This window comes from Cuculus canorus, chromosome 2, assembly GCF_017976375.1.
Source record: "Cuculus canorus isolate bCucCan1 chromosome 2, bCucCan1.pri, whole genome shotgun sequence".
Taxonomy (NCBI): domain Eukaryota; kingdom Metazoa; phylum Chordata; class Aves; order Cuculiformes; family Cuculidae; genus Cuculus; species Cuculus canorus.
The window spans coordinates 34201494-34228465 of NC_071402.1; the positions used below are offsets into that span (position 1 = coordinate 34201494).

Consider the following 26972-nt stretch of genomic DNA (forward strand, 5'->3'; position numbering starts at 1 on the left):
AGTACATTTGTTTGCGAATTCCCCTCTGCTGTAGTTTTTTCTGTCGTTAATGAAACAGAAAAAGAATTATGGTTAAGTATTCTGTGTTCTGTCCATTTACATGAACAGGGGGTGTTTCTGGTATTAATTTAAACTATTTTTCTAATTGACTGAAATTCAAAAGATTTAGACTGTGTTGACATTTTTTAGATATATTTTTCATTTCGTTTTAGAGAAATATTTAAGAAATCTTAGCAGGTGTAAGCATTTATGAGGGTATGAATCTTAGGCTGTATGTTCTGGTCTAAGATTATTGATTGATGGATCAATTTAAAAATGTAACATAGATGTGATTTCTGATGTTGCTTCACATCTGTTTTTGGTGGAGCACTCAGTGTTACATGAGGCTTTTCTGAGCCTTCTATGTACTGAGTTAAACACTGCTATTACTTTTTAAATAATGCTTTTTTTGATGATACTTCATGCAGATGAATATGAATAAACCAAATTGGCATAGCACTTTCCAGAATTTGGTACAAATAATAATAAACTATTGTATAATTGCTGAATTGCAGCTTTTGTTTCTCTAGGAAGTAAAATATTTAAATCTTCTGTAAAAAGGACTCAGTCTAATATTGCATGTGTTTTTTCACTCGTTTAAATGCTTACCAACAACAAAAGTGAAAGTTTCAGGAGATGAGGAGATGGAAGAGGAAAAAAAATCTATTGCTTTTCTTCTGTTTGTGGATTTCCATTTTTTTTAGGATGTGTTTGTTAAGAGAGTACTACCTCATTATTATTATGCTGCCATGTACAATTTTTATACCTTAGAATACCTTGCAAATAAATTTCCTATGTACTAGCATGCTAGATTTTGGGAATGCCAGTGTTTCAGAAGCTTCCTGTCACAAGTAGGTTCTTAGTGCCAAGTGGTGTGTTCTGAGTTCATTAATTAAGTTGCAGTTAGAACTGGTGCCGTAAAGGTTTGTGTAGTGTACTAGCTTGAGTTTGAAAGATGTTGAATAAAATAATTGGATCCCATGATGTAAGGATGGGTTCTAGTGATTCCTTGACCGTAAAAGAAGCAAAGTACTGGCAGGGTTATCTTATACTATTTAAAAAACTTGGATGTGGAGGATCTGGATTACAAGGACAATAATGCTGAAGAGTGTTGAAGCACCATATGTACAAATGTAAAAGCAGAGAGCATAAGAAACAATAAGTGGTCTGGAGTGTAGATGAGTTAAATTGAAGGAGTCTTCCAAAATTAAAACATGGAATGCTTATACAGGCATCACCATGTTGCTGTTGAAGATTCATTCCTTGAAGAGTGTGACAGCTGGCAGTTCAGTAGAGAAGCAGTTTTTCTCAAAAAATACACCTTACCTCACCCCTCACGCCCTCACCCCCCAAAAAAAACCAACAACCACACCCAAAACCCAAACAAACCAAAACCAAAACCGAGAGAGGATGATAGAGGATAATATAAAAAAATGTACACAGCTTAAATACACAGGGAGAGTATATATGACAAGAAGGTGGAGAGTTTGGGAATAAGTTCGTTAGGACTGTTAGCTGGAGGATGTCTCAGCTGTTCTGAGCACATAATCTCAGCTGCCTCACTTGAGTCAGATATAAGTCTTAACTGAGCATTTTTATAGTCTCTTGCCGAATCTTTAGCTTATCATGTTGCTCAAATGTGTAGAACTCAATCAAGGGTGAAAGACAAAAATGGGGAAGTGGTGCTGCAAAAGATAGCATTAAGCAATAACCAATAGAACTCCAAAATAACAGAAGTTAAATAGCAGCGTTGCTGTATATGCTGAACAATATGCAAAGCATCTGGTTTTGACTGGATTAACCCTCCACCAACAACCCGACCCAAAGCCAACAGCAATAAAAACCACTCCTGCCTCTGCCAACTCCACCTGTCAGTTACTATGTTATAATAATGGAAGAAGCAGAGATAGGGGAAAAAGAATACTGTAATATATTGAGGTGTCTTTGTTCAGTTGCAAATCATCCTTTTCTGTTACTTTGTTTTTAATTTTCTGTGACCTTATCCTTTTTTTATACTATCAGCTTTTCCAGTTTTGATACCATGGCCTTTCAGGTTAAATACCATTTAATTTCTTAGTTTTTCACAGATGCCAGTGCAAAAGGACCATTGCCCTTCCCTCTTGGATATGGATTTTATTTTAACAAGCTGTATTGATGATTTTCTTGACAGAAAAGTGTCATGAAAGAGAATGTGTACTTGTTTGTTTCTTTCCCAGCCTGTTTTTGTGTTGGAATAAACTGTGGAATGGGTCTTCTCTTTCAGTTTTGTTGTCTCACACTAACAGTCATTTTATTCTGAACTGATGGGTCTTTGTGGAGTTAAAGTCATAATTGCTTGTATAATTTGCAGCACCGTATCAATGCCTATATGTAAAATACCAAGCTTGCTTCTTGCAAATGTATGCTTGATGTTATTCACCTTTTTGATCGTTTTGATACTAATGGAGAGTTTAAGAGATTTCACTGTGATTGGTAATTGGTTTGATTAGTATTGAGCTCCATGAGTAAAATTAATTTGTCAGTCCACAATACTAACAGTTTTATTCACTGTTTCATAGGTGGATTGTAGACATGGAAGGTGCTCCGGGAACACTATATGAAGGGGAGAAATTTCAGCTTCTATTTAAGTTTAGTAGTCGGTATCCTTTTGATTCACCTCAGGTAACTGCTTTCTTCCTTGTTGCTTAACACTAACTTTATGTTATAGCTGTGTGATGCATGCTGATTATTAATGTCATCCACATATTCTAATGTGAGGCTTAGTTGCTGTAGTTTTTATTAAACACACTGCGGGGATGCCTTTTCTTTTAAAAATGGCTCTGCAGTGCTGAGCTAGAGAAATACTGTGCTTGCAGTAGGGATTTTTATAAACAGGTGACATCTTTGAGAGGCCTGTGAACCTAGATGTTATCACTGAGGTGTGAGATGCTGTGTTGCTTTCATGGCAACTTAAAAAACTGAAGGGGCAGCAATACTGCTAGGCTGCCAACTGAACTTTGTCCATCCGTCCCTCCATTACCTGAGGGAAATGTTACAAAATGTGGCTGGTAAGGGTAGCTGTCAAGCCTGACTTTCCGAAAAAGGGCCAGGAAAAGCATGAGTACCTTAGTTCTTGTCTTGTCTGTTTCGGCTCAAAGTTCCACAAGTGATCTCTTACTTTTCTCACTGGTGTTGAAACTGAATATGGAGTTGAGGGTGACACTTAAACCATAAACACTGCATATTTTTATGTACTGTGATAAAAATTAGAATGCTGACTGTTCAGTTTTAAGGAACAAACTGGCCACCTGTACTTCTGTACCTCATCGGGTTTGCAGTTTGTAAATGATCCACAAGAGATCCATTTGATTACAAGTAGGTCTTGTTTGTACTCATTACCCAGCCTGTGTGTGTGGCTGTGTACAGTTTATTGTAAAACAGAAAATTAGATCTATAAATGTACACTGACTTTTAGCACAGAAAAAAAAATTAAGCATTTAAGTACTGGATGCTTGATTGTTGTAGATGGCTAGAATTTCTGTTATAAAAACACTGCTGTGCAGTAAGTTCATCCTGTATTACAAACCTTTGGGTCATAATTCTCTCTCCTGCAAATCTTCTTACTGTGAATTGACAGTTTACACTTCAGCTGCTTAATCACATTGTTGTTTTCTGCCTTTTAATGTATTTTGTCTGTCATACTGTGCATGCTTTTACTTACCTAGTATGCGTAGTTCTGGTTTGCCTATAAAAGGAAGACATTAGAAGTTAAATACATTAGTGAATTGTGAAGGTAAGTTCTTCAGTGCTTAAGAAATACCATTTCAAAGACCTATGAAAGACCATTCTGCATCCAGTTTTTCCTGCTACCTTAGAAACCAGTCTACCACTTGGCAAATAGATTAAGCTCTCTAATTTCAGTTTCTTATATGATGAAGGTGTTGCTTTTTTTCTTTTATCAGTGGTGGATTGTGTTATGTTGTTCTGGTTTTGTCTGGAATAGAGATAATTTTCTTCCCAGTAGCTGCTGCATTTTGTATTTAATAGGAGAATAATGTTGATAAGAAATTGTTTTAGTTATTGCCAGGTAATGTGTAAGTTGGACTGGGATAGACTTAATTCTGGTAACAACTAAAAACATCAGTGTATTAAAAAATCAAGGACTTTTTCTGTTTTCCATGCTCTACTAGTGAGCAGGTTTGCAAGAAGGCAGGAGGGAGCATAGCCAGGCAGCTGACCCAGGGTGACCAAAGGGATATTTTATATCATATAAGGTCATGCTCAGTATGTAAATATGAAGTTGGTTGGGGGCCAGGGATCTCAGCTTGGGAATGAGCTGGGTGTAAGTCTTTGCAGATGATGAGCAGTTGTGTTCTACGTCACTTGTTTTGTATGTATTATCATTAACATTATTCTCTCTTCCTTTTCCTGTCCTATTAAACTGTTTTTATTTCAACCCAAAAGTTTTTGGTTTTTTCTGGTTCTCCTCCTCATCCTGCCCAGGCAGGAGGTGTGTGTAGGGTGGTGTGAGAGCAGCTGCATAGTCCTGGTTAATATACATATTTGTACACGTACATATATCTATATAACTTAGGAGAAACAAGAGGCTTCTGGGTATTCTGGTTACAAGTGGTGATTTATTGTATCATTGCATAAAAGATGACAGTGGTTATGTTGGATAAGGAGCTCAGGAGGCTAGTGCTGCTATGAAGGATTCACTTGTCCTGAGCCAACTTTGTCTGACAAAGAGACAATAGTTGTCAAAATTGCTTTTCTAACTTTTTTTTTTTTTAATGTGATATTATCTCTTATTAGAGAGGAGTTAAGGTTCTAAATGCTGTTTTTCCATATTTGTCCATGTCAAATAAAAACATTATTCCTTTTGAAATAATGATCTAAAAATATTTCCTATTGGTAACATACTTTGGTTGTGTGAGTCCTTTATTTTATAGTTAATAAGATTGATGCGTTTTACTGTTTATGCTGGAACCAGGATGAGTTGTCCAGAACTTCAATTCTATGGTGTCCAGGGTTATAGAAACACTCATTTGTGAGTCTCTTTATATTTCCTGGTGTATAACATTGTGGCATATGAAATAACTAAAATCCAGTGTGTTGGCTAGGCAACTGTATTCCTTAGGGCATGAAAAACTTGAGACTGCAAGTTTAGTCTGATGTCTTTACACTGTTAGCTTTGCATTTTCCTATGCTGTATAACTATTTGTGGAACCCTGTGTGCATTTAATCATATATTTAACTTTGTCTTCACTAGCTATTTAATTTCCAATTTTTATTTTACATGTCAGTTAATAGCTTCCAAAATGAATGAAGCTAACAAAGTGTATTATTTAGTGCATGTGAAAATGGCAGATGCACTTCTTAAATAAGATATTATTGTTTTATCAAAAGCAATACAGTCTTGTTTAAAGTGTGGACAATAAACTACAATTGTTTGTTCTTTTTTTTTTTTTTAGGTCATGTTTACTGGAGACAATATCCCAGTTCATCCTCATGTTTATAGCAATGGTCATATCTGTTTATCCATTCTAACAGAAGACTGGTCTCCAGCTCTCTCAGTGCAATCTGTTTGTCTTAGCATTATTAGCATGCTTTCCAGTTGCAAAGAAAAGGTATGTGCTTTTTTAGCACTGTTGGAGTAGAAAGAGTGTAAGTTAATAGTTGTCTACTTTGCAAAGATTTTCATTTTTCAGATTCTGGAATAGGTAAAACTACTAAGTCTACATTTCTACTACTGAAAAAATACTAAGCTAGAACTGCAAAATAAACAGTGCAATGAGTACTTTGTCCTTTGTCACTGTTTTCATGTTAACCTGCTCAGATATCATTATGGGAAAAGAGGGCTGAATGGAGCCCTTCTAGCTGTACTGATTGTGAAGTTTAATCATTTTTAGGACAATTCTTTGTAGATTGAGTCTGCCTCTAGAGGCAGTGCAAAATGACCGTTGAAATGTCTTTACTGCAGGTGTTTTAAGCTTTGCAGCTGTACTATTTCAGTGATCTTGATAATTTTCATTTCAGGGATATATATGGTCCCAAGCTACTTTTTAGGTCGTGGATGAGCGACACTGATATCTTTGACCTTTTTTGTAAAGGGACTACCCTTTTACTCTTGAACATTTCTTTTGCAGTGGAATATCTGTGGAAGTTAGATGTGGTCAGAGCTTGTACATCTGTGCTATCCAAACATGCTTATTTGTGCCATATCCTAATCAGTTGTAGTCATGTATAGTCGAAAAACGTCCCCAAAGCAGCTTTGTATTGTATTTGATAACTTCAGGTTTGTGTTATAATGACACAAAGAAAGCTGAAGAATATGAAGTATTGATCAGATACAGATATTTAAGTTCATTTTTTCAGCCCTTCCAGGCTGAGTGCTAGGGATGTGAATTGGATCTGATAAGTCAGAATTAGATTCCAAAACAGCAAAGGGATTTCATTTGGTATTTTTGAACAGCAGCTGTTCTTTTCTTGTGAGTGTGTTATTTCTTTTTTTGTTTGTTAGTTTATTTCCACCTTTATCTCCAAGCTCTTCAGTATTTTTCATGAATTTTTTGCTTGGAGTATCTCCAGTAAGAATTGTTAACTGAATCTTTAAGAGATTTTTCTTGACAAAGGTCTAGCCTTGCCTCTTACCTTATTTTCACTGCATTCACGTGGTAGCCTTTCATAAGCTCATTAAGTAGCTCATGTATTACAGTATGAGGATTATTTGATTATTTGTAGGTCTTTTCTTTTGTTGCAGAGGCGACCTCCAGATAATTCATTTTATGTAAGAACGTGTAACAAGAATCCAAAGAAAACAAAATGGTGGTATCATGGTAAGTATTTAACTAGAAACAGGAATTTTAAAGGTTTTTTTTTTTTCAGGCTGACGGCAATTAAAATGTAGGAAGGTAGGATAAATGCTTTCAAAGCCTTAAGCTCCTTTTTCTAAATTTAAAAAAATTATTGAAATCCTGTTTCCGAGATACTCTGCTCTGATTTTTTTTATATCATGTTTCAACAATTCCTGATGGAGATTTAAACAACACAGATTTACACATTTCAAGTTGTAGGACTGAATTTGAGTGAAAGTTCTTGTAAACTATTAGTCCATAAAGGTCTTAAGTTTGAAGCTGAGGAAGGTCCCCAATGAAAGCAGGTTTAGCTCTAAACCCAGGGTTTTTTGTTGTTGTTCCTAATGCTTTAAGAGCTTTTACAGTGACTAAAAGATGCCTATATGTTTGTAATCAACCATGTTTTGTAATAGATGTTAACTGTTAATCAGAATTTCCAGTCGGCTGACTTAAAGGCTCTTATGAACTAATAATCAATAATATACTAATAAGATTCTACATGTACATGATAAAAAAAAATACTGTACTAAAATTGCTACATGTGCTACTACAATGTCTGCAGTGCTAGTGTTGTGTTGGTTTGGGTTTTTTTGTGGTGTTTTTTTTTATTTTCTTTCTGTGTGCTCTCTGTCTGGCTTTCTCCTGTTTTTTTTTTCCTTCTTCCTTAACATTTGTCGTCCTCTTCGTAGAGCTGGGGTTGGCTGTATGTGCTTCTTATCTGTTCCACTGGTCAGGAAAATAAAAAGGAGAGAGTAGAGTCAGGCTGTGCTTTTCTTCTCTCCTCTCTTGCTGGCCAATGCTTTCTTTACTTGCCTTAGAAGAATACTGTACAAATCATGGTTATCAGATGCCCATTTATTTTTGGGAAGAGATGTGTTAAAGCAGATAATGCTGTATGCTAGATTGGTGCAGGGTGAGACGATCCCATTACTGCCTTTCACTGAAGGCTCCACCATAAGATATTTTCTGTTTTCACTGCCTCCCCACCCCAGGACACATTTTTTCCGTTGCATGAAATGAGACTATGTATTTTGAGACAGTGGGAGTTAATAACTGGAGAAGCAAATGCCAAAGTCTTCACTCGTAGATTCTTAAAAAGCCATGGATGCCTTAATATGAACAACTTAAGAGTTTCATAATACTTACTGAGACCCATGGGGTTTTGATATATGGTAACCTAACAGAATGAAACTCTACTTCTCATAATGCACTAATAGTATTTCTCAAACAAGGTGACTTCAGTTACAGTAAGAGGAGTGCTGTATGTCGTGGGATTAAGGGGCATTTAAGAAATTCAGTACAGTTTATGGTGTAGTTGTACATTTATATCATTTTTAAAATTGGCTTTAAGAATAATAACCCTACTGCCTTCAAGGCTGGATTTTTCATCTTTGCCAGATTGTTCAGTAGTCAGTTTCTCTTCCTGTTTTCACACTCTTGTAGTGTGTCTGGTACTTCTCCATTTCTAGTTTTCCTTTCTCTTTACTGGCAATTTTGGGAGAGTTTTTAGTAGCTATTTTTATTTTCACTTACTAGTTATTCTTAAAGAGAAATAAGTAAAGTTTCATTTATTTGCTTTATCTTGTGATCAAAATATGTTCTGTCTACTGTAAATTTGTACTAGTCTCATTTTGATTTAGGATTGAAGTCTATCAAAAAGAACAGTCTGCAGATACTACTTTGATTTGTTATTCATGAAATTCAATTTGTGTTAAACAAGCAAAGCACCAAATGAGTATGAAAAGAAATGTGGGTTATCTGACTCTGAAAGTTGCTTTATAATTGTGGCTCAAAACTGTCAAGCTGCTTAAAGTCTGCTGAACAATTAATTTAATTACTTTGAAGTAACTACACAATGGCTGTTTTCTGAAAGTCAGAAACTACCTTTCCTCTCCCCAAGTTGAGAGCAACCTGAAAGCCAATCTCGGGCAGGAGAATGCAAAGCAGGTCATTTAAATAACTCATACCATTTTGCTTCATAATTTTTTCATCTGTTTAACTTCCTTTTTAAGTACTAATTATAAAGCAGGTCATAATTGTGCCTTTCTCCCCAACAATTAAATTCTTACATTAAAAAAAAAAAAGATGCCTGATATCAATTGGACAAAAAATTCCTTAAATGCTAGGGTAGATTTCCTTTCAGTTTTGTGTGTCACTTGCTCCTTTTCTCAGTTTCAAGTAAGATAGTTTTTTTCCCTCTGTAGACATAGAACAAGACTGCCAGGGCATTATCTCTAAATTTTCAGTGTTTTCTTAATGGATTTGGAGAAATGGTGGGTTACACTAGAATGGAAGTGTAGGTTGTCTGCTAATTTTAACCACCTCTCTTTGGAAAAGAATGTTTTTCAACATTATATACACCTGGAAAGATTTACAGGGCCTTGGAAAAGGTGATTCTGTCAGCTTGATTTTTCTCCCTCTGCTTCAGTTGAAGTGTCACATATCTAAACTAGTGGTTGAACCACTTTGGGCTGGGTAAATTAGGAAAGGAAAACCAATCCCAACCAAGAAAGAAAATTAACTGTCCAAGGGTAACCTCTGGGTGAAATAAATGCCAGTGCTAATACAAGAACATGAGGAGGGAGATGCAGAATGGTTTTGCCTCTTCTGTTCTCAGGTAGCCATTGAACTGGCTTAGCTTTAGTGAGAAATTGAATCCCTGTGTTTTGAAGAGAAAGGAATAAAGCTGTCATCACTTACTGTATGCATTTGGAAGGGGTTTTTTTTTTTCCAGTATGTGCCTGGAGTTTATTTATCTGGGAGCAAATAGTGCCTTGGTTGGTAGCTGATGTGAAGCAAACGGGTATGAGCACAGAGGGATGGATACAAAGCCACTTTCAGATATATTGACATGTAAACATGACTCTGTGCATTTAGCTTATTACAGAGTTTTTAATCTCTCATTTCATCCCTGCCCCAACAAAACAACTTATTCCATAAGCAGAGTTATGGAGCCTTGTTTGCTACAAACTGATGTCCTTGCAAACCCTGTCTCAAAATTCCTGATCTTTACTAACTAAAAATGCTTCTAGATTCTGTCCTATCTAATGTCTGTTTCAACTCTGCACTGAACTTCATGTTGAATTTCAGTCTGAAAGTTGATCATGTTGTGTTAAAGACAGAGGAGAATCTTCCAGATACAGCCTTCTTGGAAATCCAGGCTGAAATTGTTTGCATAAAGCTCTGTTGCGTGGCTTTATTGTCGTCAGGAAATAAGTTGTTGTGAAAAAAGACGACAATGGTGTTTCTTTTTCAACTACCACCTCCTTACTGCTTTTGGACTTGGGTTTGTTTATTTTCTTGTAAGTAGAAAGTGTTTTCTCTGGTATTTAGCCTAAACTTCTAGTACACAGTTTAAATACCCCTTCTGTCTCTCTTGCATCTTTGTCCAATCTTTTTTACATGTACAGAACACTACTATCAAAATGGAGATTTTTTTTTACATGTAGTAGTATTAATGACATCATGTTTTCCAGTGAGAATGTAGGATTGTTTGCTGCTACTTACACATACTAAATGTGTGAACAGTAAAAATACTGTTTATGAGGATACCTTTTCTAGGTGTGAAATGTTACAAGTTAAGTGAGTCAAAGATACCCAGACAGTCAGTTCAGTTTCTGTTAGCAAACTTAGTATGTACTGTTACCAGATGCAGTTACGCTGCTGGCTGATGTGTGGAAGAGAAAGTTTAAAAAGGAAAGCTTTCACTAACAAATACTTACTTTAACATTGAGCACAATACAGAAAAGATGGGCATAGAATACACTTTTGGTAATATGTTCTGTCCAATCACAGTGTGTAAAATGTAGTGAATGAGTTATTTTCAGATTTAAGATTTTAGTAGCCTGTTATTTTTGCATAGTTCTGTCAGCTATAGTTTGTGTTGATTCTTGAGAAATATATAAATGAAATATATATACATATATATATATAAAAATATAAAATATATATGGATAAAGGGTCGAAAATGCATCAGGTGAACCAAGCTCACTCTGCCAACTCTTATTTAAGTATCAAATATGGAAATTACTGTCCTTTGAACAGACTATTTGCTAATACTTTTATGTTTGGGAATGTATGTGATATTTGGAAGTAATGTTTTTGATATTCTCTTCTTTTTTCCTGAGTCATCATTGAACAAAGCCACAGAATTATTTAGTGGGTGTTATTTCTACTGCATGTTACTGTCTATGCTAGGAATTGTTTCTGCTTACAGCAGCTTGCTAATATGGACTTGGAATGTTTATGTTTTCCATAAATGCTCTTCTTTTATTTTAAAGATGACACATGTTGATGCCACCATTTTGTGATCCTCGTAGCAGAAGATAGTCCTACTGAGAAAATGAGCACTTTGATCATTCAGTCTTTGAACTTTAACCTTTGACTGGAAGTGACCTATAGGCAATGAAGACTACTTCCTTTGACTGCATTTTTACTAGTGTGCATTCTGGGCGCATGTTGATCGCTGGTTCAGTCCATGCAACTGACATGCTTTTATTAGTCATACAGTATTAATGCAGGTGTCCAGAAATGTCAGAATAATTCCATTATTTTTATTTTAAGCTCTTGGAAGAATTCCAGGTCTTCATATATTGTGCAATAACACTGAGCTCCTTGGCGGTTTTGGTGCATCCATTGCCGGCAATGGACATTGTACCAGGGAAAGGTTTTGCTCCTGCCACAAAAAAAAAAAAAGATTGATGCATGACAGAGCTTATGAAAGTATCTGGATTATAAGCAAGGGATATACTATTACCTTGAAAGCCACCCCTTTCTATTACATTTGGATTCTATGCACTGTGATCAGAAAACTAGCAGCATGAGTTAAACATGCTTACCTGAAGGACTGTATTAAGATCGTTGCATATTTATTAAATTGTTTATCTGCTGTCAAATTGTTTTGACATGGGAGGTGTTTCAAATGACATTGGCAGAGAGGTACAATGTTATCCCTATGGTGAAATAAAACTACTTTTTGTATATAGTTATTCATATCTCTGAAGCAAAGGTATGAGTAATTTAGGGTATGAGTGATCTAATCAAAAATTTATTTTGGAGATAGGAGAGGATGGCAGTGATACAACTGAACTTGCTGCAGTCCATAACTGGGCTTTTAATTTGTACTTTAGAGCTTTTTCCAAATAGATTGCACACTGTTTCCTGCTAGCCATCAGCATGAGCCCTACTGCGTACACCAATATTTCATTTATTTATGTGTTTGAAAGCAATCCATATAACACTTTTTGTTTGCATTCACTGTTTCTTTTGTTGTTGTATGTCATGTTTGAATGTTACAAAACAATATTTTGATTGAAAAGCTTTGTCAGAAGATATTTTCATGTAAATTATTTCTTTATCTTGTAAGCATCATCTTGTCTTTTAATCCTGTACTATAAAAACAAAAAAAAATACATTTTTGACAGAGGCTTAATGTTTTGACAAAAAAGTGTGGACCTTCTTATTTAAGTTGAGACAAAAGTATATTTTCTTAACTTGCTTGTCCCATGCAGCCATACCAATTTTTTTCAAGGCTTTTACTTCACCAAAAAAAGGGGGAAAAGCCTAAAATCAGATTGACATTTTTTCTATGGGGCAACATTTATTGAAATAATAGATAGTTGTTCTCACCACTCTGTAATATTTTGATACTGCAATTAGGTTGTCTTTTTAGGAAGCACTTTTATAAACTTAATACCTTTACACATATGCAAAATTTCTATAACTTTTTTTTTTACTGTTGCCTTATTGTTGCACTCAAAAAAAAAAAGTAAAAAAAAAAATCAAGTTATTAATGCATGAATGTCTGAATCAAGTAACTACTTGATGTAGAAACAAAGAGAAGCCAAAAAACCACCCCAACCCAGAATGAATAACTACAATAACAAGCAGAAAATTGGTTGAAAATACTGATTTTTTTTTTTCTTACTGCTGTATGATAACTGAGAAGTTTTATAGCCTTGTACATACTTCTCTGTTACCTAGTGTTTAAAACATTTTAAAAAAGCATAGATGCATAACTCAGGGTGGATAGAGTTCAGATCGATTTGCTTCAGAGGAGTATTTTGTACAGCAACTGAATTATGGATATTGCGGGTGAAGTCAGGCTACGATATATTTCAGGAACTGCTATTTTTTCTACTGTATTTCAAAATATCTCTTGGCCTTTAAAACTCAATGGTAAAATCTAGCTTTGGATATAAATTTGATGTATGTTTATACTTTCACAATGAGCCTTTAAAACATAGAATTCAATTTCTTTTAAGAGCCAAAAATAATAATATTAAGCAAGTGAAATAGTTCTCCTCCTAACTTTTTGTTTAGCAAAATTTTATTGTTGTGAGTTAATCAAACTGGTTATTTTTGAAATAGTTTATCTGAAAGAGCAGTAATCTGATACTTAATCAATATGTTCACGTTAACTGCTCTGTATTGACTGAGGCAATTGACGCATCTTTGAGAAATTTGTGTACCAATGGTTCACATAATGGGTCCTAGCAAATCCACACAAAAGAGACCTTATTGTGATACAAGGTAACGTCTTTGAAGAAATGTTTCAAGTACATCTTAGATACATGAATCTTTTCATATGGTGGCTTGCCATACTACAATACATGGTTTCAGAGAAGCTTTATGACATGCTGTATGTATTTTGTTGAAGATGTGCGTTGTAGTGCAAAGGATCAAACATTTTATTGACCTATGCTATCACATGGCTACAGTTAAGTTAAATAACCAAATAAATGCTGCTGTTTATTTCTCTCCCCCTCCCCCCAATATTCTTAGATCAAAAAAATGCAAGGTAGATGAGAAGACAATGTACCTCAGGTCTTTTAGTTTACAGTAGAAATGCCTCCATTGTTTCTCTTGTAGATCTGTGGGTAAGTTCACCTGTATACAGAGGGCCAAGATACAGCCTGTATACCACTCAAGCCCTCAGAATAATGCAACTATTGTCACAATGCTGTCATGTCCTGAAATAGGGCTTGAATTAGATGACGGTGGTGCCATCCTTTCCTTAGGGTGACCATGTGCATGTAACTTTCTTTCACGTGGAATTTCTCACATGAAATGATTATGGAATTGGCTTGAAACGATCTTTATTTCGTGTCAATGTTCATGTTGTTAAACACTTTGTTTTGTGTTTAGTGTCTTTATACTACAACACAATAAATTCTTGTTTTAAAATAGATTACTACCCTTGAATGGATATACGTGTGGACCTTTTCATGGTGGAGTGCAGAAGCATTGTTCCTTATACTTAGCTACTTTTAAGACAAAGCTGTCAGTAATTGCAGAATGCTGGGATGGTTATCAGGAGAGGATTTCGGATGATACTGAGGTGTGCCCTCTTTTCTCCAGAGGGTACCTGTTGTAACAGCTGAAGGAAATAGGTTCTTTAAAAAAAAAACAACTGAGATATAGTGCCTTCGTTTCTTACAGATGATCAGGTAGTTCCTCATCATGGTTCTTTGCTGTTTGACAAACATTTCAAATATTGAATGAGAGTTCCAGATCCAGGATTTTTGTTTACTTGCAGTTGTGGGAAGGTTCTGTTAATTTGTCGGTAAATGTTGGGATTGTTATATGAAATTTATACTGCCTCATATCAAGAATTACTTTCCGTTTTGTACAATGTTTTATTCAAGAGGTGATGGCTTCTGCTTTGGAAAAAATAAGGTACTTTCGTGATAGCTAAAAAGCCTAATTTTGTGAAAAAGTAAATTTTTACATTTATGTATCTTGTGATATGAAATCTGTTCTGCATGATTAATTTTGTTTAGTTACTTACATGAAAGTCTGACAAAATATAGTCTAGGTCTAAAACTTTAGCAGTATGGACTGCAGAACTCCCATGCCAGTAAATGAATTTTAATGAATAGATTAGACAAATGTCTGTCAGAAAAGGCTGAAATATAATTGATAATAAGATTTTTTCAGTCCTTTTTTTTTTTCCCCCATGTGTAAATATTTATTAAAATGAATGCCATTTTAAAAGCAGGGGCTAAAACCCCACCTGTGGCATTCATGTTTCTTAGAGCATGTCCTGTTGATTAAAAGCCTTGTGATAGTTTAGGTATGTAATTTCTAACTTTTTTGAGGAGAAACCACTTTAGTTTTTTCCTCCTCTGGTAAAGTGATTCAGCATTGAGTTTGAACGAACTTTCTTTTAAAACCAGGTAGTTATAATACAAATTGCTCAATCCAGTTTAAATTTGCACTTGGAAGCAATGACCTGACCAGTTAAGTGTTGAAGTGGATAAGGGGAACTAATCTGCTTTAGTGATACTCCCTCTTCAACTGCAGCTACACAGCAGGGTGGGAAGAGAGTTTGGGGATTTGGTTTGTGTGCCAGGTACTTGCAGGTATGTTGTTTCTAGGACTTCTACAAACTTTCCAAACCATCAGGCTTTAAAATACCTTAACAAAATCAGAACAGAAGAAATATCATAAGCCACCTTTTACTATATTAAAATATAATTTGGATATACAAATTTGAAAATACTTAACCACTATTTTTATTTCACTTTACTGATAACAGAATATCCTGCATTGCTATTAACTTGCTCTACTTTTTTCCTCCAGATTTTAACTACTTTTTAAAGTAGTGTTTGAGAGGTTTTGAGCAACTCCTCCAACTTAAGAACTTTCTCTGAACCTACTTAAAGTGAGGGATTTTTAAATTGCAAAGCAAGAGTAACTTTGTAGTTCCAAAGAAATTGCTGTGATTAAGTGATTTCCTTGGAAACCTGTGTGGGTGTCATTCAGCTAATTATTTTGTATTTAAAAAACAAAACATAAATGCAAAATTAGTTGATCATGCAGTGTATGATACCAGTGTAGAGATCAGATGTATAAGCCTCTGTCCATAGTCTTTTTAGTATAATACTCTACAGAAGCTCTTAAAATGTGCGTCAGGGATAGTAGGTTAGCTTCTATTTAACCCACTCCAGTTTATGTACATGATAGCTGGAAGCATAAATTTATCTTTTGAAGTGTTATTTATCTCTTTGCTTCTGCTGGTAAGATCTGCTTGCAAGAGACTATTTTCCTGGAATAGGAATCCAGTGAAAACTGAAAACTGTAATGACAGCCTTGAAGAAAGCCGTGTATCTGTAATCCTGTAACATTGACCACAATTGCTTCCCTCATGCTGTGTCTGGCTTTTGGTATTTAAAATCTCCATTATAATACCTTAAAACTTCTGCCTTGTCTTCAGCAGGTGGGAACCTATTCTCTTGGGGCCCTTTGGAGTGCTTTCTGCCAAGCTGCTCACAGTTAAATCTGTTCAGATGAACATCCTGGGCTCTTTCTCTCCCCAGGACTACAATATTGTCTGGATGGTGCTAATGGGCACCAGGGAATTTTATCCTTAAAGATAAAATCAAGCAGGGTTCCTGCTATTCAGTGTCTTCTGTTAGTTTACTGCTACTTAAAATGAGGAATTTGTACTCCTCCTCCTTCCTTTCCAGCCTCATGACTCCTGTTCCTGCCTTGCACCTAGCTCTACTGGCTGAGCCTGCACTGAGATGATTTAGCATGTTAAACCAGTAGGAAACTGACTTGAGAAGAAGTAGTGAAAATCTTCTCAATTAAGAAATTTAGTCAGCTTGCTGCATAATCAAGAGTTTCAGACTCAGTGCAGGAAATGGAAAGGGTTGCGTAGCTGGAGTAACAGGTAACTTCAGCTTCCTTAAACAAGTAATATTTCAGACAATCTTGTGTTGGGAATGATCTTCCAAAAGCTCCTGCAAATTTTGTTGACTAGCCCAATAAGAATGCCTTTTGGAGATAAGCAGTGCTCATGAAGTGTGATGGGAGAGAGAAATGACAGGCAGAGCAACCAGTTTTTAAAGCTTAGTTTTGAAAGATTTCTGAAGCTGTAGTTCTTACGTTATGAAGTTCTTAGAAGTGGAAGAGGGCAAATGCAAGCAACTATGATCACAATGCAACTAGAGGATCAAAGTCCTGAATGAAAGCCAGTATCAGAGGTTGTTGGCTGTGCTGTTCTAAGAGAAAGCACTGGTCCAATCAAACTTTATAACTCAGGATGGGTGGCCCTCTCCATGAACTTAGGTAACAGGTTTCTTTTTTCCTTTGCAATAATTTTTGTAGAAATCCTAGTAAACTCTGAGCCAAGAAGACTTAATAATTGTGCCTGACAATAGATTTGAAAATCTTGCAGATAAAAGATAGATGTGGTATAGTGCTTCACTGTATGTTTTTGTAATTCTGCAAGTTCCTTCTGTCAGATTCCTTTCTTTAATCTGTAGGAGTAGACTAAATAATATGTGGACACTACTCGTGTCTGCCTGTTACCTCAGGTACTACTAGGGAATGCAATATAGAAAAGTTGGCGATTCTTTTCCATAAAGAGTTCCCTGAATGATTCTTGAGCTGGTCTAAATGTCATCTACTTCTATACTTTCTCCATGAGCTACTTTGTAGCAGGTTTTTTTTTTAACTTCATTTTTGTGCAACACTTCTTGAAAGTGAACCTTATAAAGGTTTTCCATTTGGATGTGCATATGAATTCTCCTTTATTCCAGAAGCCATGTTTCCTTTTGTTAGTGGTTGCAGCGTGCACTTTAGAAAGGCTTAGATCTTCCTGAATGATTTCTGAATACTTTTTATCCAGTATTGGATATAATGACAAAAGTTGTCTTGTGCCAGACAGCCCAGTCTGGAGCATCTCTGCACCTCACGTTTAATGTCTTGGGGTTCTCTTTGGAATAAACCAAAGATCTAACTAGGAAATCTGGGGTGAACTTTATGTAAGCTGATTCCGTACTCTTTTGTGGTGAGATGGCTTTCTATATATTTCAAGGCTGCAATTATGCACCTTGCTGGATTTTGAGTAAAGGGTCTTGTCGCTGTTAGGAGTTTGTCATAAGATATAGAGTTTACTTAAGTTGTCTGTTGTTAGGTTTGCAAAGTCATGACAAAACTAATGCTTTTGATAAATTATTGGATGGGTGGAAAAGGTCTGGCTCAGCTAAGTGCTATACAGCAGCATTTTAGTGGAAACATGCAGTTAATGCATTTGTGTCAATTCTCAGAATGTTCTAGAACTCCCATACCTCTCAACCTCCCAGTTGCCCTGTCACAGCTAGCGCATAATTGCAAATTGATGATTTGGTGACAATGCAGGATAAGATTTTGTTTAAAAACTATTATTAATGGGAGAATATTGCAATGACTGCTCATTTTTTAAAAAAATAGGAAGTTTGAACTCCTGGAGAATTTATTGTCAATTGTTACTCCTTTATATTGCAACAGACTTCAATCCAGCTGGTTTTGTCAGACATGACAATTCATGTTTCATTACTGCCAGTAACTTATAATTTTATTAGCTGTCTCCCAGAAACTTTTAGTAAAGGTAGGAGACTTAATGTTATCTGGATCATCCAATGCTGTGAAGCCAGCTGATTCTGATATAAATTTTTCATGTCTCTTTCAAAATACACTGTTATACTATTAATTCACTTTTTTCATGAGGAAAAATTACAACTCTGGTGGCTATAACATACAGCAGACTTCTTGAGTAGAAACCTCATCAGAAACTGAGTAGTTGAATTGCATTTGATGCGTAGATTCTGTATTTTCAGCGAATGTAACACCTACTGCTTAGTCAGTAGCACTTTGCGTGTTTTGAAGCTGTATGTTGCTGCCATCCATAAAAAAGTAGCTCATCTCTAGTTCTGAGAGTGATCTCTTAAAAAACTTGGCAAAATGAGTCTGAAGCCAGTATATGCTAGCAGGACATAGATTTAATGGGAGATTGAAGGTATCAGTAATCCTCTGAAAACAAAGATCATTTGAGTGACAATACTGCCAATTGTCCTTGCTTTTAGTGTTTCCATTCATGAGATTCTATACTTATGAGCACGTGTAGGCAATGCTTTAGCCTTGTTTCCATTGACTCTGATAAACCTTTTATGTCATTACCGATTCATGTTTACAGTACTAGTAACTTCTGAAGCTTGCTTTTTTCTAGGGGGGAAAAACAAAAGCCTTTTCTTGCATGAAGAGTCTGCATAGTGCTGTGTACAGAGAATTTCTCTCTGTCTTCTGCTTACCATTTGACTATGTATGACTAAGTCTGTGTCTCCGGAGAATAATAATTTTAAAATTTAGTAATTTAAGACAGGTTTAACTTATTGTGTTAATTTTATAATCTTGCCCAGCTGCCGTAAGTAGCTTTTTCACTTCTACAAAATGGTAGAAATTCAAGTCCTTTTCAACATGTTCACAAAGTTTTTCCACTGTTCTGAAATATAAGGAGTATTTTTAGGCTTTGTTTGTTTTAATTATCCCAGTGTGGTATGGAGTATAAGATTGTGAAGTTACGTAATATGTTTTATTGCAATACAACCTACGTAGATGGGTGGAAAAGCAAACAAACTATACAGAGTGGAAAACGCCTTTCTGCTGATTTAAATTCCTCCAGTCTGGTTGTGTCCTTTTACATCTATTTAACTATATCCAGTAAATTTAATGGCAGTATAAGAATGTGTTTGGTGATGAGTGAAATATTTGATTTTCATGTCGAGCACTGGCTTTACCTGATTCCTCTGTGACTTAGTCCATTGCAGTCTGCTATTTGTAGAGTTGTCAATAGGTATGACTAGGTACAATCTCTCACCAGCACAGCTCTGGCCATAAGCGTACCTAGTATTGACACTGATGTATAGACAGATGGGTGGTGTTTGCTGGTGTAGCTTTGGTTGTGTTTAAAGCATGCTGCTGTCATCTGGGCCTGCAGTGAGAGGCACTGATGAGAACCCAAAGCACTTCAAGGTAGGTATGATGCTTGCTCATACAACATTGTCGATGAAAACAGCATCATGTCTGGACTTATTTAAAGGACTTCTTATGTAGTCAGAATGCTATCAGTAAAGCAAAACACAAACAAACAAACAAGTAAGCTTATAAACAGGAATTTTATCTTACAGAATCTACTGCTGCTTTGACCCGTAATTACACTTCAGCTTTTACGTAATTATCTCCTGAGCAAAGCCAATGTGTTCTCATGAAGCAGTAAAGTCTAGTAATGCTAAAGTTGTCCATTCCTAAGGGTCTGACTTTGTGCTTTGTAATGGAAAACTGATAAGCCACGACCTTCAGGTTGGTAGCTCTGGTGTTCTAATTCGTCAAACTGTAGTTACATTTGTCTTCATTGCTTGTAGTCATGAGATTTGAAAGCCTGATTGACCTGAATCATCTGTGTTTTCTTCTAGAAGTCTATAATATGTGTTTTACAAGAGTAGAACCTAAGTTTTTCTAAATCTGAAAAACATGAAATATGAGAAGACCCTACTTTCAAAACAGATTATGAACTTGTGTGTATTAACTGTGCCCATACACATGAAGTTTATACAGTAACGATGTATACTCATTAAGATGGGCATAAATACACATAATAACATTTTCTGTCGTTGTAAGGAAGCATATGACTATACAGAATGTTCTTATGGTTCCTTGTGTTGAAAATAAATGGAAGATGATGGAAATAACACGAAACCAGTCATGCCATTATAACCCAAAGCAAATTAAATGTGCAAATTAAAACTAGAGACTTAGGGCTTTAGTGGAGTTTTGAATACATTAATTAGAATAATGAATAATGTGATTTTTTTGTGTGTAGTATGACTCCTACTATAAACTATAAAATAATTTACCAGTATGACTTCTAAGCTATACTAGTATTATTAAAAGGGTAAATCTTATATTTAGAGAAGGCTTCACTGTTACTGATACCGTTATACGAGAACAATGAAAGAAAATAAGTATGGGGAAATAAAATTCTAGCTGCAAAATTATCTGAATTTGGGTCAGTGGGCCAACAAATGAATAATGGACTTTGGTATCTTGGTGACAAGAGACCTAGATGTAAGCCTGTTTCGCAAAATCAGCACATCAGTTTGGTTGGATTTACTTCTGTGTGTTTTAAAAGAATTACACTTACCAAAGGAGATGAAGACCTAGACGTTGTGAGATGCCCTCATACTAACAGTAATTTGAAGTGATGGAACAAGTTGAACGTGTGCTGACAAGCACAAGTTCTAGTTCACTTAATTTATATTCTTGAAGTGATTGTGGCATTCATCCGGTTTAGGGAATTCGCATTTTTAAGACATTATCTTTCATGATTCGTGTCTGTGAGCCATTACAATTTGGTGCTCATGAGTCTTCACTGGAGCATAAAGAATAAATGGTTTCAGTTACCTGAGAAAACTGTATAATATTTACTCATAAGTTGATTGCATCTTGGTTTGTTCATGTCTCTTATTCTTTCTACTACAGAAGGTGTTAAACTCTTTTAGTCACTTCTATGACATGCAGCGTAGTAAAAAAAAAAAAACAACAAAACTACTTTTATATTGCAGTTCTGCACCTGTAACTGGGGAGCGCAACAGTTTGATTAGACTTAGGTTTATTAACAATACTGAGTTTTAATCGAATATGATCTCAAACTCCTGGATTTTGCTTTTCTAATAGCTTTTAGTTATTGGAAAAAGTATTATTAAAAGATTAAGTGACATTCTTCTGGTATCAAGCTTTTAGAGGCTTTCTTTCAGTTGAATGACTGTGACTAATATAAATAATGCATTATCCACTTCCTATTGGTATGCTGTGATCACTCTGTATTAGCTTAATTATTCTTTCAACTTCACCATTGAAGTCATCTAAGTTCTTTAATATAACTTTTGAATATACGGCTAGAAAGAAACTTTATTAAACCCTAGAACAAATTGCTGGAAGAAGTAGTAAAATCTCAATCTTTGGAGACTTTCAAAGCTAAATTGAACAACCTGCTCACTCCAAAGTAAGATTCAGCTTTAAAGTTGGTCCCACTTGGAGGGGACAGGGAGGGAGGTGGAGCAGATGACCTTCAGAGGTCCTTTCCAAACAATTTTTGTTTCTAATGTACTGTTTAAAAGCAGGCTCCTGCTTCTGTAGTTCTATCAGTCTCCTCCTTTACAAATATGTTACCGTGCCTTTTATTTTGGGATTTTTTTGTTGTTTGTTTTGTTGCACCACTGTGTATTGAGGAGTGGAAACTAATTTCTGGATGACTTTTAAAAAAAATTGCAATTCTAGTGATAAAATATATCAGCAAACATTAATATTTTGATTTTTGTAAATTGGCTTGAAAGTGCCATTTTTTTTTTCTGAATTTGAGATTAAAAATGACCAGGCTGAGTGTCTTAAATTGACCTGTACTTATGTACATGGACCAAATGGAATTACTCTGTACCCCTTCCCCCAGTTCAGCATTTGTGCAGGCTTTTAGGCATTAGTGTGGCTTTTTTTTTTCTTTTCCTTCCTCTTGTTTTGTAACTGCATACTGAATTAATCACTCATATTAACAACTTAACTACTGGAACTAGATTGTTGGGCAATCTAGTCACGACACTCCCCCTATGTCCTAATCGAGTGGATGAGAATATACAAACCATGCATCTCATTTTCAAAAACTGAGACTATTTTAATTCTCTTAAGCTGATTTTACTGGACATACTGTCTGGCCTTTATCCCATATCTCAACAGTAGGAGGAAAAAGAACGACCATAACGGTACAGTGAATCTGAATAGTAATGCTGTAATGCAATTTATTTGTTCGTACATGTAAAGCTTCAATCATATAGGAGACTTACTAGAAAGCAAAACACTATCATGGACTTAAAGAATCAAATATTTTATAATAATTTTGTTCTATACATGGACAAATTAGATCCAGAAGCCATCAATCTAATTAAAATATATATTTGCTAAGTTTTCAGATAGAAATTGCTTGTTTGTATTCAATTTTCTTTCAGCTACGAGTCTTTTGCAGTATAGAATGCATATTAAAATACAAGACTCTTCTGAGTTGATACGTATATTTCAAGATATGTTTTTCAACTGAGCTTTTAGCTATGTACTAATAGCAATATTATAAAAATGTTAGGTATTAAAATAATAGCACAGACTGGAAATTTTAGAGGCTTGCAGGAATTATATCTATCTGTTGCAGAAAGTTCAGGAAACTTCCCTTGTAACTTGATGCTGATGTTCATTGAATGCATCGTTCTGCTGGGTACACCAATACTAAGTATATGCGATGCTATAGGGTTATTCTTCAAACTACTAAAGCAGTTTGAAACTACTGAAGTAGCGGCCGCAGGGCCAATTCTTTTTAGTGTTTGCCGATGTTGGAGAAGTCTCCAAAGTAAAGTAAAAAGTAATATTTGATTTAAAAATCAACCAAACCCAAACAACCCAGCAACAAATTAAGAAAAAAAACCCCAACCCCAAAACTTTTATAGACATCATCATGGTTCATCATTTGAATGAACATTACTTATACAAAAAATTGTACTAGCCTTATGAAAAAGTACTTGCATTGTTATCCGGTCCTAAATTTTATCAGAAGAATGCATAAGAAAGTGTATTATATTGTGTGCTTTGAGCTCAGTTCTTAAGTTAAATAAGGGATAGGGAATCTCAGAAACAGAAAACTAAACAACAGAGGAATAAGAAGGGGAGGATGGCAAGCTACAGTGGCTGAATACAGGGTAAGTATAAAACTGTCTTAGTGAATGCTAAGTTCCCAATGTGTGTTTAAAAATCTTAATATTAGTGTTCTGTTAGTACAAATAAGACCTTGCTATCACCTAGATACTGATAATACTGTCCTGTCACTAAGTGCCATTACATGTGTTTAGTATGTAAGTTACTGTCTATAATATACAAGTTCACTACCAAAACCCACCTGGAGGATGTGTTATTGGAGTGTCACTACACCAGGAACTTTCTCAGGCTACATCTTGTTCTTTCTTGCTTTCAGCTGTCATACTGATCTACCACTTGTATTCAATACATGATTTTAAAAAATCCTTGTGGAATCACAGATACTGGATGAAATGTGAACTCTGGATTCATTCTGATCCTCAGTAAATATCTGCTGGTTTTTAATTACATTTGCTCTATCTGTTCTGACTCAGATAGCTATCAGACTTAAATTATTAAAATCCAATTGCCTATTAAAAAGAAACGGAAAACTTTCCCTCAAAAAATTACTGTTTTTTGTTTCTAAGCCTGAGGACTTTTGTTTCTGCAGTCTTGTAAATCAGGTAGGAAATTAATTGCTTCAAGTTTTGATGGTTTTACCTGGCTTTGTTGTGGATTTAAATTCTGGTTAGTTTTAACTGGCAAATAATTACTTGAGGTGATCCAGAAAGCAAATTTTTACAAAGTAAGTTAGAGCCTTTTTTCTTTAGTCAACAATAAACTTTCAATTACTTTGAGATAAAGAATTTGAATGCCACCTTTTTAATACTAAAGATAGTCAGAAATTTATTTCTTTGACACCCTCCTCCCTTTTATTTTTCCATTTCCAATTTAAAGGAAGACTTGATTTCCAAGAAGGTATTTAGCCTTTAATGTCCATTTTGCACATTCCCAAACCTGACTGCTAAGTGCTTTTTTTTATTATTATTATTATTTCTTCTGTCCACCTCTGCCTTCAGTCAGGCACATGGGAAAACCTGAAAGATGGCAACAAGGTAAATGGTTCATGATGGCAGAACCATAGTTCCACTGTTGGTTTGATGCACACAGAAACAGGGCTGTCCAAACAATGCACCAAGTGAATCGTGACTTGATCTAGCCAAGCTCTGGCAACAGTTTGGAGGGAAGGTTTTGCAGCCCCCTTGGGATCCTGTAGTGCTTCTGCCGTGTCTGCCTGGAGAAGGAGGAGGTGAGTGATGTGTGGTCTGAACCTCCATGACTGCAGCACCTCTGTCCCTGCTCCTGCTGCTTCTCTCCAGGTACCCGTAGGGCAATGCCTAGCGATTCCATCAGGCATCTTCCTCTTCTCCAACCCGGTGGATCAAATCATGTTTGTAACACTCTAATTCTGTGCAGGAGAGAAAATTTTGACATCGATAAAGCATAGGAGTTTCTACCTCTAAAAACTGCTGTCTCGGAGAATTATGTGCTCCAACATGGAGGAGTAACACCAGATGGGGGGAAAATATAGCCTTGAGAAAAGGAGGCTGAGGGGAGACCTTATTGCTCTCTACAACTACCTGAAAAGAAGTAGAGAGGAGGGAGCTGGCCTCTTCTCCCAAGTGACAGGGGACAGGACAAGGGGGAATGGCCTCAAGCTGCACTGGGGAACGTTCAGACTGGATGTCAGGAAAAAATTGTTCACAGAAAGGGTCATTGGGCCCTGGCAGAGGCTGCCCAGGGAGGTGGTTGAATCGCCACCCCTGGAGGTATTTAAAACATGCGTAGACGAGGTGCTCAGGGACATGATTTAGTGGCAAATAGAGATGGCTGGACTCGATGATCCAAGAAGTCTTTACCAACCTAGTGATTCTGTGATTCTATAAAGCCGGTTCAGCGTTGCACTCTCTTCCGTTTGCTCACCTCTCCTTCTATTTCTGCCAGCCATTTTTCTATTAATTTTTTCTTGCTTAATTTCTTTGAGAACGCAGCAGCCAGTAGGGGTCAGCTCCCTGCGAACGGGAGAAACGGGAGAGGTAAAACCACGCAAAGCCTTTACAGCGTGCAAAACATCTCCCCCGCCCCGCGACACCAATGGCCCCGCCCGCATGGCCGCCCGCTCGCATGGCCGGGAAAGGGAGGCGGGCGGGGCCACTGGTGTCGCGGGGCGGGGGGAGCGGGGTGGGGCGGATCGGGGTGGGGCGGCGGCGGGAGGGCGAGGGGCGGCGTGGGGGGGGCGGAGTGGTTGGGGCCGGCGGCGGCCGCCGCGGCGGCGGGGTCAGTTCTCTTTGGCGTTTGCCCATGTCGGAGGCGTTCCCGAAGTGTCCTCGGAAAGCAGGTAACGGGGCCCGCGGGGGCGGCTGGCCGCGCTGTCCCGGGCCCCGGGAGGCGCCGGGGGTGGGGATGGGGGGCAGGAGGGGCCGAGGCGGAGCGGCGGGTGCGACACGAAGGGGCGCGGCGAGCCCAGCCCCGGGCCCGCAGCCCCCCGAGAACCCCCCGCGCTCCGCTGCCCCCGAACTTGGGCAGGGCCCGAAACTTCGGCGGCGGGACCCGCGCCCAAGATGGATGGCGGCGTCTCTCGCGGCCTCGGCGGCCACCGGGTCTCGGCGGCCCGGCCTAGCCCGGCCTTTTCCTGCCGCTCGGGGCTCCCTGTTGGGAGAAAGTTGATCCCGCTTGCAGACGGGCCTGGGAGCCGCTGGAAGGGTGGATCCCGCAGGGGGCTGCTCGCCGTGGGGCGCTCGCGTTCCCACCCGCCCAGCCCCGATACCCCAGCGATGAATTTCACCACAGTTCGTCTGACTGGGGTTGCTTTGCGGCTGGCAGGATGTTTCTGTGGATACCAAGGTGTGAGCTTCTCGGGCCGTGCCTGGAATGCTCCCTGTGCAACCGCCGTGGTACTTCACTGTGAAGGTGGTGAGGAACAGGAACAGGTTGTCTAGAGAAATCGTGGCTGCTCCATCCCTGGAGATGTTCAAGGCCAGGTTGGATGGGGCCTTGGGCAGTCTGATCCAGTGGGATGTCCCTGCCCATGGCAGGAGGGCTGGAACTAGATGATCTTTAAGGTCTCTTCCAACCCAAACTATTCCATGATTCTACTGAAAAAAAAAGTTTATGTTGTACAAGAGGGTAGATGAATTGTTGCTGTTGTAGCTCTTCTCTTTATATGAAGTACTGTCTGGAACAGCACTGAGGAATGTGCGTGAATGACCACGGCATTGCAACGCGCAAGTGTGACTCTTTGCTCTGGTGTAACTAGGTGTAGTTCCATTGCACTTCTGTAAGCGAACATGTGTTGCTATATCTTGCTTACGTTACTGCTGGCATCGAGCTGCGCAGGAGTAAGGACTTCCTGAGCTATGTGGTACTTCCAGGTTAGGGATCTACACCAATTAAATAATAGTATGGTATTTAAGCCATTTATTAAATGTAGGGAGGTTCTGTACAGGCTTTGTTGTGGCATTTCTGCCTATATAAACAGTGCCAGACTGACAGATTTCTGCATGAAATCTTTTTTCTAGAAAGCCAACAGCAGTGTATGATTTCCAGTACTGATTTCCAGCTACTGAACCTTAGCTTTGTCCTAGAAAATCTCTTGGAGAGGGA

The 26972-nt window shown here is 37.3% G+C and overlaps 2 protein-coding genes across 3 annotated transcripts in view; both read left to right on the forward strand.

Moving 5' to 3' along the window:
* Nucleotides 1-14509, forward strand: part of UBE2W (ubiquitin conjugating enzyme E2 W) — a 31707-nt gene extending 17198 nt beyond the window's left edge. Inside the window, exons 3-6 of one of the 2 annotated variants that reach the window (XR_008448634.1) lie at nt 2598-2700; nt 5493-5648; nt 6763-6857; nt 11156-14509. Coding sequence is in view for 1 of the 2 variants with exons in the window: in XM_054059266.1 (XP_053915241.1) it covers nt 2598-2700; nt 5493-5648; nt 6782-6857; nt 11156-11169 (349 nt within the window). In the remaining variant the exon portion in view is untranslated. The remainder of the gene's footprint in view (nt 1-2597; nt 2701-5492; nt 5649-6762; nt 6858-11155) is intronic. The other variant, XM_054059266.1, reaches the window with a different exon arrangement.
* Nucleotides 14510-25583: 11074 nt separating this feature from the next.
* The window catches only part of STAU2 (staufen double-stranded RNA binding protein 2), a 165101-nt gene continuing 163712 nt past the window's right edge, over nt 25584-26972 (forward strand). The window contains exon 1 of the mRNA XM_054060482.1: nt 25584-25707. The gene's annotated coding sequence lies outside the window, so the exon portion shown is untranslated. The remainder of the gene's footprint in view (nt 25708-26972) is intronic.